Raw genomic sequence first — 14536 nt, 5'->3', positions numbered from 1 at the left:
TCAGCGTCATATCCAGAGGTTGTATTTGGGAAATAGACATATGAGCGCTTACAGCATTGCTGCAGAGGTTAAAGAGGTGGGGGGTCAGCCTGTCAGTGCTCAGACCATTCGCCGCACACTGCATCAAATTGGTCTGCATGGCTGTCGTCCCAGAAGGAAGCCTCTTCAAAAGATGATGCACAAGAAAGCCCGCAAACAGTTTGCTGAAGACAAGCAGACTAAGGTCATGGATTACTGGAACCATGTCCTGTGGTCTGATGAGCCCAAGATAAACTTATTTGGTTCAGATGGTGTCAAGCGTGTGTGGCGGCAACCAGGTGAGGAGTACAAAACAACTGTGTCTTGCCTACAGTCAAGCATGGTGGTGGGAGTGTCATGGCTGTGTGTTGAGTTATTTTGAGGGGACAGCACATTTACACTGTTATACAAGCTGTACACTCACTACTTTACATTGTAGCAAAGTGTCATTTCTTCAGTGTAGTCACATGAAAAGATATAATAAAATATTTACAAAAATGTGAGGGGTGTACTCACTTCTGTGTGATACTAAATATGCGTTCTGAGGTAACGTCAAATGAGCTGTTTTTCATTACGTAAATAAATTGGTTTTAATTTAATTAAAAATAAATGTATTATTATAAGTTTATTCTTTTACAGAATAAAAAAGTTATTTAACACTATATAAATCTGTTGCACTGGATTTTAATAACATCTATGAAAATATGGCTAATTAGCCTCTCAGACAATTATCATAATTTTAACAAATATGCAGTACTATGCAAACTAGTCTAATTACACTGTTTTTTGAAAAACGTAACTGAAATCATCTCAATATTCACAATGCTGATTAATTTTATAGAACCTGCAAAATCCTTATGAACATATAGTGACTTTTCAGGAAGTCACCCAGTCCTAGGAAATAGGATCATTAAATAATTTAAATAACCTTCATGTTCAACAAATTATTCTGTGCTACACAATGAATTGTAACAAGCAGTTAGACCTCCTAGTTCACCTCAAGAGCAACCATTATACCAATGTTGTTAAAATGGACAGTGCTATAGCACTTGGTATGAAATCTCAGAAAGTGAAATGCAGCATAGCAGGAACAGAACTCAGTTATGTTGTCTTTGCGTCACATGACTGTCTGGCCATGAAAAGCTCTGCTTTTTCACAGCAGAGTGCAGCACAACCACCTCCCAAGCGTAGCTTCCCACGCCATCCAGACTCACCCCAGCGCTTCATAGGCGCACACTGCAGCTCACCAAGCAACAGAGAGTCTACTTTGTGCATGTGTACAGAGATGCATGTATTAAATGCACATACAACAGGGTGCATGCTCAGTATGGATAATATTATCATAACAGGGTGTTACACAGGAAGAAAAGCATGCAAACACACACACACACATCCCCCCTTAACACTCCAGAAGTGGAATCAGCTGAGAAGCAGGTGTGACAAAGCATTGACACCAGTCTACACTTTGCTAAGATCTGTCTCCTTCCAGATCCTTCTGCGACGCACTCTTATGGAAAGTAATTTTTCCTCTCCACAGCTGCTTTTATTCCTTTATTATTGGCGGCTCTGGTGTCAGGTGCGAGCGCTCAGAATAGAGCCTTATAATCCCCCATATTCACCGTACACTCCAGGACCTGTTCAATGCACAGCTACACAAAGCAGCAACAAATGAAAGTTATGATGCCTCTCATACCTGAGCAATGCCAAAGATGTCAAAGATTGATTGACCTTTAGGTGATCAATTGGACATTAAAAATTAAAATGGCATGTTTTGGTCCCATGAATATCTTCAAATATGGTGTACTTTGAGTCATCTTATTTGTTTTTTTTTTTTTTTTTGCAACTGGCTGCATCACTGCTGCTCTCATTCTCCAGTTGGGAGTTTAGTAACTTTTAGTTGCTTTACAGAGCATTCTTGCACTTTGTTCTCTTACGGCACAGCATTCCCTTTGAAATCAATGAGTTTGTAGTGTTTTCCTGGTACTCTGCTATGTAGACAATTAAAAGAAAATGCTTTAGTCTTATAGTGTGAACCTGGCTCAAGATCACATTATCACCTTTTGATTACCGAGCACACAAAATTGTCAAAATTTCTGTCAATTGCTGAAGGAGCTGATCACTAATATATTTTTCAAATGGAGAAATATGCAGCACAATACACTGAATTATGTTGCCGCAAAACCTTTCTAAGCAACAGACAAACAAAGCAAGCTAACACAAAAATGAACTATTCATTGATTGAGTCTGTTCACATATTCAAGGCCATTAGGAAATTATGAAAGACTATGAGACTATGATTGTTGCACATTACCACATTACTGAGCTCCAAGAAACTGCTGATGGGGGAATATTTGAACAGTATGTGTTTCTTTTGATGACACACATTGATATATTAGTTTGAATAGCAATGGTAAGGATCCACAGTATACACATGATTCATGTCATCATACAGCAAATTTCAGATTTGTTCATTTAAATGTAAAATGTGACCTATGTATATTAAAAAGAAAATCTATTTCAACCAAAATATCAAGGTTTATCTGATATAATGGATGTATGAATAATGGCAGCAAAAATGTGTCATATTAAGAAATAAAAGTTAAACTGGATTGAAAATGATCAGTCATTAAAGTTTGGGAGCATAAGTGATCATTATTTCATTTTTGGTAATCCTTTACAATAAGATTCTATTTAATTAATTAACATTAGTTAATAAAATTATAACTGTTCATTGTCAGTCCATGTTAGCTCAAGTCCATTAAATAACACTACTAGAAACAACTTTTGATTTTAAATAATGTATTAGTAAATGTTGGAACCAACATATATGCCTTAGAAGTAACATTGTTAGTTTATGTTAAGTAATGTTAACAAATGGAACTTTATTGTAAATTGTTTCTAAAAACTATTAAAATAGTATTACATTACAAAATCCTGGAATATAAAAACATGTTGATGAAATATGATATTTCTCAAAAAATTCATCTTATCAGTGTAACATATAATGCAGTTATTTATTTGAAGCTCTAATTAATTCATACTTTACATTATTTTCCCTATATTCAACCAGGAGATGAGGACCAGAAAATTATTTGTTATTTTCATTTTAAGTAATGAAAATCTGTTATCTGCTTCTGTATATATATATATTTCATAATAAAATATTATTTATCTGTCTCTTCAATGTATTTAGCGAGCAGCTACTGTAAATGGTTTGTTAGGAAGAAAAAACACTTATTAACTGCATAATTATTTATTTGCATGAGCAACAGTTATTTTTTTCCCATATGGCTGCCACTCCTCTGGCAAGAAATGGAACCAAATGTTCTTGCTGTTTATATATATATATATATATATATATACACAGTGGTGTGAAAAAGTGTTGGCCCCCTTCCTGATTTTTTATTTTTTTGCATGTTTGTCACATTTTAATGTTTCAGATCATCAAACAAATTTAAATATTAATCAAAGATAACAAGTAAACACAACATGCAGTTTTTAAATGAAGGGTTTTTTTTATGAAGGGAAAACAAAATCCAAACCCACATGGCCCTGTGTGAAAAAGTGTTTGACAGCTGGAGAATTTCAGAAAATAGTTGAGTCTCGGGGTCAGAAAGCTTAAAAAAAAAATTGTCAAACAGCACCTACATCACCACATGTTGCTCAGGAGGGTTTCAAGAAAGATTCTCCTAGCTCATCCAAAAACAAACTCCAGCATATTCAGTTATCAGACACGACTGGAACTTCAAATGGGACTGGCTTCTGTGGTCAGATGAAACTAAAAAATGAGCTTTTTAGCAGCAAACACTCAAGATGGGTTTGGTGAACACAAGGATAAAAAGTACCCCATGTGTGCAGTGAAATATACTGCTGTATTTTTTATGTTGTGGGCCTATATTTCTGCTGGAGGTCCAACCGGACAATAATCCAAACACAAACCTCAAAAACAACACAAAAATGGGTCACTGAGCACAAAACCAAGTTTCTGCTATTCCAGTCCTCTGACCTGAGCCCTGTAGAAAATGAGTGGGGTGAACTGAAGAATCACCAACATGGAGCTGGGAATCTAAAGGATCTGGAGAGATTCTGGATGAAGGAATGGTCTCTGATGTCTTGTCAGGTGTTTTCTAACCTCATCGGGCATTATAGGAGAAAATTTAGAGCTGTTTAAACTGGCAAATGGAGGTTTCAAAAAGTATTGAATAAAAGGGTGCCATTAATTGTGGTCAATGTGTATTAGAGAAAAACAATTACTTCATAATGATATTTCCCCCCATTTTAAATTCTTATTATCCAATGAAAAGTTGGATTTTTGTGAATTTTTCAACTAAAAGATCAAAAGGATTAACAATGCAGATAAATTTTCACAGCCCTCTTTGATCATATTTACCAAGGGTGCCGATATTTTTGGCCATGATATATAAATCATGCTAAAACTTGCTGGATATGCATGTTGTTTTCTGCCTGAAATGAAGCATAGCTTTTATCTATCTTTCAACAAAACCAAATCCCACAAATAGAAGGTTTATAAAGCCGAACAGAAAGTTCAAAATGCAAAATAAAAAAATTTTAAGTGCCAATAGTCACCAATTATCAGAGGGCTTTACACAGCAGATGTACTGACATGCAGCATTTTTGCAAACGCTCTTTAAAACTGCTAAATTTGAAATTAAATGCTTTAGAAATGTGCAACAATGGTACAACTATAACACACAAAGGATTTCATGTTTTCTTTACAAGCGGGGGAGCTGTTTTTCAGCAGTATTTCAGCTGAAAGGCTGCTGAACAGGACTAACCTTTGGAGTGGAAGTCTGCAGCTATCGAACTAACAGGAGGCTTCTTCACAGCGGCAGAACGATACACAATGTGAGAACGGCCACCGTCCTCTTCCTCCTGCTCAATCACATGATGTCCCGTTTCCACTGGCTCAATGAAAAACTCCTCCTGCTCCGTTCTGATCATCCCTGCCTATGAGAAGAAAAAATTATAAACACAATGTGCCAAACTCATACAAACATTACAATGCCATTCCACAGGATAAACAAAACGTTCTTCAAGCTAATTTTTGATATACTCCAGATATCTTGTGATAAATTGAGTGACACAGCGAATAAAGGACCCATGCAGGGTGTTTGTTGGGTTGAATCCCTTGCTGATGACAAGAGAGAAAGATGTTTCCAGTCCTTCTTTCTGAAAGCAACTTGACTCATTTACATTATTTTACTCCTTCCTCAAAAAAACAGGTAATTGAAAAGTGCAGAGACTGCACATACAACCATAGCACAGGCAAAAAAAAGAGGCCATAAAATAACATATAACATACAAAATATATTAATTTTGTGTTTTGTGTTTATATAATCAGAAACCTTTATCTGTATGGTTTTGTCCATATCTGTTAGAGCTACTGGATGAGTAGAGCTAAACCAAATAGTATATCCATCTAAATATAACCTCATTTTTAATGAGCCGAAAAGAATACACATCACACCTCTGTTTATTCATTTGCACTGGCTACCAATAGCTGCTCACATAAAATTAAAGGCATTAATGTGTGTCTAAAAAACCACCACTGGCTCTGCACATCTTTTCCTAAATTCATTGCTTCAGACATATGTGCCCTCTAGAAGCTTGCATTCTGCAAGTGAACATTGCTTTATTGTGCCATCCAAAACAGGCACAAAATCACTTTTCCAGACTTTTACATTAAAAGTCACTCCTGGTGGAATGACCTTCCCAACTCAATCCGAGTCCTTAGCCATATTCAAGGATCGGCTAAAAACACATCTCTTCCATCTTTATGTGACCCTTTAACTCAAGCACTCTCTATTCTAATTCTATTCTTGAAAAAAAAACGTCCCTTTTAAACTTGCACTCTATTCATTTACTAACTACTTGTTTTTCTTTAAAAAAAAAAAACTAACACTAGCTTTTCTAATCTTTTTGTATTCTATTTGTTTTCTTTTTATTTATTATACAATTAACAAAAGTGGTTCTGAATTTGTACAGCTGCTTTTTTGTTTTATACTACTGTTCCCAGAAAAAAAATCAATAAACAGTTGTTTACAAAAAAAAAAAACTTTGCTAAATAAAAGTATTTTATTTAGTATTTTAAATGTATTTTTATTTTGCTAAATAAAAGTATTAACTTCTTTTAAAAAAACAACAACTTTTGAACAGTAGTGTATACTGTAGTATACTGTATATTTATACACTACTGTGACAATGAGACTGACATTTAAAATAATTTTAAAAAACTAAAGAAAATTAATCATGGTTAAAAGGAAATGAGCTGCACCAATGAAATCATTAGGCCACTCTGTTCTTCTGTGTGTTCAGTCTTGATTCTAAATAATTTCACACCACAATTTCCATTTAAGCACCTTTTTATTCCTAATACGGGCTCCTGCACAATGCAGAACCCTCCTCTGGGCAAACTTTAACACATAGCACTGAGATCCTCTTTCCAGCTTTCAGACTCTAAAAGGTTTAGTGTACCCTTAGGCCCCGTTTCACCTGCGCTGAGACACATTACTCCCACAGATATCCACCCTAAGTCAGTCAAATCTCAATTTTATTTCCACACCTGATTTAGGATCAGTTCTTCTAACACCAGCTGCATCTTAAACACAAGGACATTTATAACAGGAGTGGCTCTGAATCAGCTGTGGCACATATGAGACAGAAACTGGATTTCAGAAGCACCCCAGAGAGTGATACGCCACAATGATTCCCAGAGGAGACAGATCATCTGTCTCTGCTTATGGCTGGAGTACCATTGCAGATGTGCATGGTGTGGACCACTGTGTGATTCTACAGGGAAGTAGTCATGGGTTAGGCTGACGTTTGCAGCCACCCGTCTTTAAAACATTAGCCCAAAGCTGAGATTTTTCCCATAAATGTCTTAATTAGGTATTCTCTCTCTTTAATATGAACATACTGTGTACACTTCGGGTGGGCACATATCTCTAAAAACTTGCCCAATGCTCATTTTGTGTGTCACTGGCTTTAAAACAAGAACTATTAAAAAATTATGTTTAGCATGTGCAAAAATAATTAGCCTGCAGTAACTTATATAACTATACTTTACAGTTTTAAAAACACATTTCTATAGACTATAGTATATGAATAATAGAGGAGGATACAGAGCGAGGTGCTGAGGAAAAGCACAAGACCCAAGTTGTCCAAAACACGAGAATGCTTCACATAAGATGCTTCAAACAAACAAACTCATATAGTTTGTCACTTGGCCTGTAAAGTGTGTGTGCTGTTTACAGCATTTGAAACATGTCTTCCCCAGTAAATAACGTATATTTTACAGCCATATTCTTATCTGTATACGTTAGATCAGGGGTGTCAAACTCAGTTCCTGGAGGGCCGCAGCCCTGCAGAGTTTAGTTCCAACCCTGCTCCAACTCACATACCATGTAGTTTTCAAATAAGCCTTAATGACTTGATTAGCTGGATCAGGTGTGTTTAATTAGGGTTGCATCTAAACTGTGCGGGGCTGTGGCCCTCCAGGAACTGAGTTTGACACCCCTGCGTTAGATCAATTCACACATGGAGATCTCCATTCTGTGAAAAAGCTGGTCCTGATAGCAAGCAACTACTATTTTTTTTCATGCAAACTGAAAGTGAATGCTTATGTGTGTCAAGCAGACATAATGTGGAAAAGGAAGTACAGTATTTTGTGACAAAATGTTTTTTTATAGTTATCATGCTTGGTGTGAACGGGCCCTTACTCTTACAGGCAGTGTTTGGGGTAACGCGTTACAAGTAATGTGAGTAATTAATCAGATTACTTTTTCAAGTATCTAGTCATGAATTACTAGTAAAGAACTATCAGCATTACTTTTTCAAATAAGTTACTTTGTTTTCTCATTAATTCACTGACAGCTCTTATGGGGAAATCAGGAGTGAAGTGCAGAGGCAGAGGCACTTCCTTCAGCCTGAGGCGCATTAATTTAACTTTTGGTGTGAAAGGGCCTTTACAGTAGCCAAAAATATATAATTTGTGTTATTTGTGTTATTAAAACAAATCATTCACCTTTTTCCAGATAATAGTAATTTGGTTATTTTGTTATTTATATGTCTGCTTTAAAGGGGTCATCGGATGCCCATTTTCCACAAATTGTTATGATTCTTTAGGGTCTTAATGAAAAGTCTGTAACATAGTTTGGTTAAAACATCTCAATGGTAGTGTAAAATACGGAGCCCGTGAAGTCGGTTTTGCAATTCTTTATTCTTTATCATTATAGGGTGGTTGTGTACACACACTGCCAACACACATTTCAGTTCAAACAGCTTGTAAAAGTGCATGTCGCATCCGATGACCCCTTTAAAACTATGGACAAGCAGCTTTAAAGCAATTTACTATATTTTTATAGCCTTCAATCTGAACATTTTAGAGGACAAGACTAGGCACAATGCATAATCACATGTTTTTATAGAATAAAATTAAATATATTTTATAAAATACCTATTGAATTTATCTATTAAATATTATATTTAATATTCAGTATAATAAATACTGAATTTATCTATTAAATATTCAGTATATTACATTTTATATAGAAATACACAAAATTATTTATTAATTATGAGTTACACCCTTTATGTGACGGTTTGATGGTAATTCATTCTGATAATTATTCATTCAGTTCTCATTTATTGGTCTAGGCTGGAGTTATCCTACTATACTCACTGCGATCAGATGCTGCTGTGCAACATTTCTCCCTACCTCCACACAACACAAGTTGTAATCCCTCGATAGCTAATTGGCCAGTATGCGCAAACCACCCATGCATCATTGGCTTAGGATAAGTGCATGTCATCTGTAGCTTTTACACGGGGCACTGCAAATGACGGTTTCTTGACATGATTCACACCGAAAGGAGACTGAGGAGGGAGCCGTCACCGCCCAAGCTGAGCACAGTTGGAGTTTGCTGAGCAAAAACGTGCTAAAAGATCCATATGTCAACCTGAGTTATGTAAGCCATCTCAGAAGGGCATCTACCCTGGATGACCTTCTCTTCGATGAGAGGTAGAAGAGGAGACAGAAACAGATAGAGAGAGGAAAAAGAAAGAAGAGGAAGGAGAGGTGGAAGTTAGAAGAAGGAAGGCCAGAAGGCAAGATGTATCCTGCCAGGAGGGTGAAAGATAAAAACTTCAAGCGGCAGTGCTAACACGCAGTGTCAGGTAATCTTTCTCTCTCTCTCGCATGCTCTTGTGCTCTCTAGCTCCTTGCTCCAAAACAAGCGTTCGGAAAATTGCTTTCACTCTCCTTAATTCCATCTGTCTGTTTAGACAACAGGTAATTACCAGTCTTGCTGACTGCATCTATGCAGCATCCATAAGGGAAATCTCACATCACACACAGGCATAAATTCATGCCCCAGACATGTTCCACATGCGCGCTGTCATTGTCTGTCCCCTCACGTTGACATCTTAGACAGGAATGGCAGAATGATCTGGTGGCGAGCATGCAGTGAGAATAACATGATCATTTTAGTGCTGCATGAACTTTTGTGGCTCCTGCATAGAATTAGACATGATAAGCATGTGGTTATCATCATGAAGTGAGACATTTTATATTTAAAATTAAACTTAAAATATATTAGAAAATATTAAATATTATGTTAAATTACACACAGACAGTATTTGTCAGAAGTTTGGAATTAATAAGATAAGAACATTTATTTGATAAAAATACAGTAAAAACTGTAATATTGTGAAATATTATTACAATCTAAAATAACTGTTTTCTATTTTAATATATTTAAAAATTTTATTCCTGTGAAGAACAGAATATTTTAATGACTTGATTTGGTTTTATTACGATTGCAGTATAAATTGAATTAATAATTAATGATCCAATCCAATTAATTTAGTTGTCTTTATAATAACATGCTTAATATTCTCACATTGTATAAATGGGTATTTATGCATCAAAATATATAGCTCTTGCCTTTATATTTAAAATGTAGGTGACTTTTTTCTTTAAGCCAATATGTTTAATCTGTATGAAAAAAAGTTATAAATGCAGATTGTTATTAAATAAAGACTATTATGTGTTGTAATGTGTGTGTTTTAGTGATTGAAGGACACCAGTTAATAATTTTTAATAATTTTGTTAAAATAAAAATATATCAAATATTATATCTAGTTCCACAGCAATTTCTTGTGAAGCCCGAATAATACATCTTAATTGAGGTAACATATAAAACACATGGAGTAAATGGTTAAATTTTAATTGTCATAACTCGCTGTAGTTTTCTATATGTTTGACCAATTAAAACATTTTAACTGAATGGACTATAAAACTAGTTCAGTAAATTCAGATAACACTTTGAAGAGAGAAATTGACTGAACGTAAAATTTCTGTGGAACTAAATAATAATTAGTTGAAGCAGCCTGACAATTTTTAAAATGTATATTCTTCTACGTCCAAAAAAAAGGCATCAAGTGAGAAAAGAAAAGGTTTGGTTACACATCATAAATAATATCCAAAAATAGTCAGTTTTAACATTCTCTGGCGATATTTAATACATATCAGATTTGAAATAATGTGCCTGAAAAAATTAGGAATTAAATATGGCTAGGGCTACATATGCAAACAATTATGGTCCAGCACTGTCAGTGCTGTGTGTTACGATTGAGGCTTCTGTGCTGACCAGGTATAATGAAGGTCTACAGATGGACTGGCTGTGATTTACCACACTTACGTTATAAATCAAGTTTTCATCTACCTATTTAGAAACACAGGTGATGCAGCTCACAGAACCTGTCAAGGTTCAGGAAGACAAACTGCTATCAAAAAGAGTTCAAAAGAGATGCCAGTTTTGTGAAACTGAGTCTGTAATTCAGCTGCATTTCTGAGGAAAACTTTAGAGAAGGCGTACTGTCTCCGTTTGTGTGTCTCTCTCTCAGTTCTTCCCTTCATCTCTAGGCCTTGCTGATGGATCTACACTGTGGCTCCTGCTCTGGAATACCAAACAGAGGAAGTGCGGAGCGCACTGCGAGAGAGGAAAGATGACGCGAGGGACTCTGAGACACGCATGTATCGATCGTTGAAGGGAGAGGCAAGGAAGGGAGAGGGGACCGGACAAGCCTGTGCTGTCCCTTCCGCTCTCAGAGGAGATGCTGAATAAAACATCAGAGGCTTGCTGGAGCCGAAAGAACAGTGTGTTCACTTCCAAGACGGAATTTAGGAGACGAAGACAGAGCGGGCAGGTAGAAACAGAGCAAGGGCTAAAATGGCTGCTCGTCTTGGGTCTTCCCTGTTTGCGCACTTCTTCAAGTTCAGTGGATGAGGGCAAAACAATTTAGAAGAGAGCCAAAAAGGTCTGTCAGGATGGATAGAGAGACAAGCCCTAGAAGCCAAAGACAGTCAAACCTAAAATCAAGCCTTTTAGATTGGTTCATGACTTGTGATACGAAAAACACTTCATGCTCACCCCACAAGGCCAGTGTTCAGCTGTGTTGTTTAATGGTCACTAGCCCCTTCATGCTGCATTTGTGATAGCCAAATAATGTAAAAATGTCATGACATTATATTGATATTATTTGTTTTTATTTATTTATTTAATTTTTTATTTATTTTTGTTTATTCTGTATAAAATAATATACACACACATTGGGTTGGTAATATTGTTTCATGTTTTTGTCTATTTGTCTAAATAAGTCTATTAAGTCTGCATTTATTTGATTAAAATAACAGTAAATTATTTTTAATATTATTACAATTTAAGACAACTGTTTTCTATTTTAATATATTTTAAAAATGTAATTCATTCATGTGATGCAATGCTGAATTTTCAGCAGACATTACTCCAGTCTTCAGTGTCACATGATCTTTCTGAAATTTTTCTGATTTGGTGCTAAAATAAAATTTCTTATTATTATAAATGTTGAAAACAGTTGTGCTGCTTAAAATTCCTGTGGGAACCATGATGCTTTTTTTCAAGATAGAAAGTTCAAAAGACCAGCATTTATTTGAAACTGAAATCTTTTGCAGCAGTCTATTATTTTTGATAAATTTAATGGGTCCTTACTGATTAAAAGTATGAATTATTTATTTGATAATAATAATAATAATAATAATAATATGAATCCCCTACTACCATTGGTACCATTTAACACACACACACACACACAGCCCACTCCAACTCCAAACTCTCATACAGTATATATTAGGCATCAATATATTATTGTATAACTATTTATACTACATTTATGACAATTGAGACCTTTTACTTACGTATATTCTTTTCTAGACCTTGGCCCTGATGACTCTGAGGCACTTACCCCATTGGCCTCATCCATATTCTGTCCTTGGTGTTATTAAATGCATGATGCTGAGTATGTGTCTTTCATTTTGTTTCATATATCAAGAATGTTTCTTCAATAACTGCTTCTAATGTAACTCTAATGCAAGTATTAAACTCTTGCCACTGCATTCATTCAGCTGCATAACATTTCTCAGAAAGCAAAGTGAAATGGGTCTTTTTCACCAAATCTAATGCTGCATACTAGAGATGCACGATACTGGATTTTTGCCAATATCCGATATGCCGATATTTTTCATTTAATTTTGTCCGATACCGATATATTTTCTTTTGTTTGGAAACAACACCAAGTCTCTCCTGTGCAGAAATTATAAGCAAAATATTTTTAATTTTCGTTAGTTTTTAACAAGAACTTATTTATTAGAATTAAATAAAAAATAATTAAAGTTTTTTGACAGTACATTGAAGCTTTGAAAATTACTAAATATAAACTATATCAATCGCTGAATTTGTCCCTCAGAAAGATGCAGTGTTAACCCTAACATTTTATTTTAATATTTAACATTTGTAGATGTTCTAAAACAAAAGAGCTGTAAAAATTCTGAAAAGCATTTATAGCTCATGATTTGTTTAAAAAACAAAACATTACACATTAGTGAATATATATATATAAATATATATAAATTATTTAATTTACAAGTGTCTTGTTTGTGATTTTTTTTTTTTAAGCTATAGCTTCTGACCATTAAGTCAAAACATACTCATTATTTTGTGACATGAATTACTGCTTTATTTAATCAGAAACACAGCCTAAATATTATTTGTGTAGGCTATTTTACTTTTAATTTAATTAGAAGTAGGCCAACAGTGCCCCCTGCAGATTAAAACTCCATACCGAACCGGCGTTAGGACCTGGGGGAGGCTGCCTCTGCTGCCACTGCACGTGCTATTACTGTTTATACACCGATTGCGTCATTCTGTAAGTGCTTTCACAGATTAAGTGCAGCAATCTAAATCAGTGAATCTAATCATCATTCAGACAAAACTTTTCTTCAAGAATGAGCCACACTGCTGACGTGATCTAATCACTAGCACACCCTGAGCAAATGTGAGTTAACATATTCTTCTTATTAGCAAGACATATCGGCATAATTTTTCATATCTGGCCAATGCCGATATTTGCATTTAAAGCCATTATCGGCCGATTCCGATATCAGTCCGATAATATTGTGCATTATGGCGACAGCATAAGGAGAGAGAAGGAAGCACTATGGAAGACTAAGAATTAATTTAGAGGATTGGATACTGTTCGTTGTATGACTGCAGTAATTATCTACTGTGAGAGAATGATGCTTTGTGCATTCAGAAAACAAGGGAGGAGAGAGTGTCTCTCTGACTGAGTAAGGCGGGGCATAAATATTTATTTGTCTCTCTCTCTCTGTTTGTCTTTCTCTCTCATACACACGCACAGTCGCATACAAACACACACACACACAATATTCAGTAGGTGCAGACTGATGCACCTTGATTTTCAGACACAATAAAACACAATGAGGTTAAATAACAGATGAGATGCCATTTGAAAAACAGCTTTAAATTTCAGACCAAATTCCTTCTAAGCTAAAAAAATAAAATTGTAATCAAACTGCAATATTTTTATTTTGCTTTCAGCTACACTATAGAGGACAAAACTATTTGTTAAACATAATTTAACAATAAAAAATAAAATTTATCACATTAAATATAAATATATAAAAACGTATATATATATATATATATATATATATATATATATATATATATATATATATATATATATATATATATATATATATATACATATATATATATACACATATATACATATATATATATATATATATATATATATATATATATATTTTAGTGCTGTCAAAATTAGCGCGTTAACGCAGGCGATGAATTGTCTATGAAGTGTCTATTTACACTAAATGCAAATAGCCCGCCTTGTTGGCAAAGGCTATTTACACTAACTCCGTCCCACCAACGTGTGATTGGGTTAGTCAACACTAAGAAAGGACATTTGTTCATCATCACTTTCTGTGGTGTAGATGGTAAGGCGCATACTTTTTGATGCGAATGACCCGAGTTCGAGCCCGCCTTTTGCCAAACATTTTTTCTCCCTTTTCAAATCTCATATCGCATCGGAAAGGCATTTATTTTCAATAAAAATTAAGGAAATAATCAAAAAGTTG

The 14536-nt window shown here is 35.0% G+C and overlaps 1 protein-coding gene across 1 annotated transcript in view; it reads right to left on the bottom strand.

The window, feature by feature from the left end:
• Positions 1-14536, bottom strand: part of LOC306883602 (A disintegrin and metalloproteinase with thrombospondin motifs 2-like) — a gene marked incomplete at both ends in the record, with an annotated part of 179512 nt that overhangs the window by 95656 nt on the left and 69320 nt on the right. The window contains one exon of the mRNA XM_079438969.1: positions 4815-4986. Within this exon, the coding sequence (XP_079295095.1) occupies positions 4815-4986 (172 nt within the window). The remainder of the gene's footprint in view (positions 1-4814; positions 4987-14536) is intronic.

Source organism: Barbus barbus, assembly GCF_936440315.1.
Source record: "Barbus barbus genome assembly, chromosome: 17".
In the NCBI taxonomy this organism is placed as follows: Eukaryota; Metazoa; Chordata; class Actinopteri; order Cypriniformes; family Cyprinidae; genus Barbus; species Barbus barbus.
Note: the sequence above shows the minus strand (reverse complement) of the source record. Positions and strands in the feature narration are given on the sequence as shown.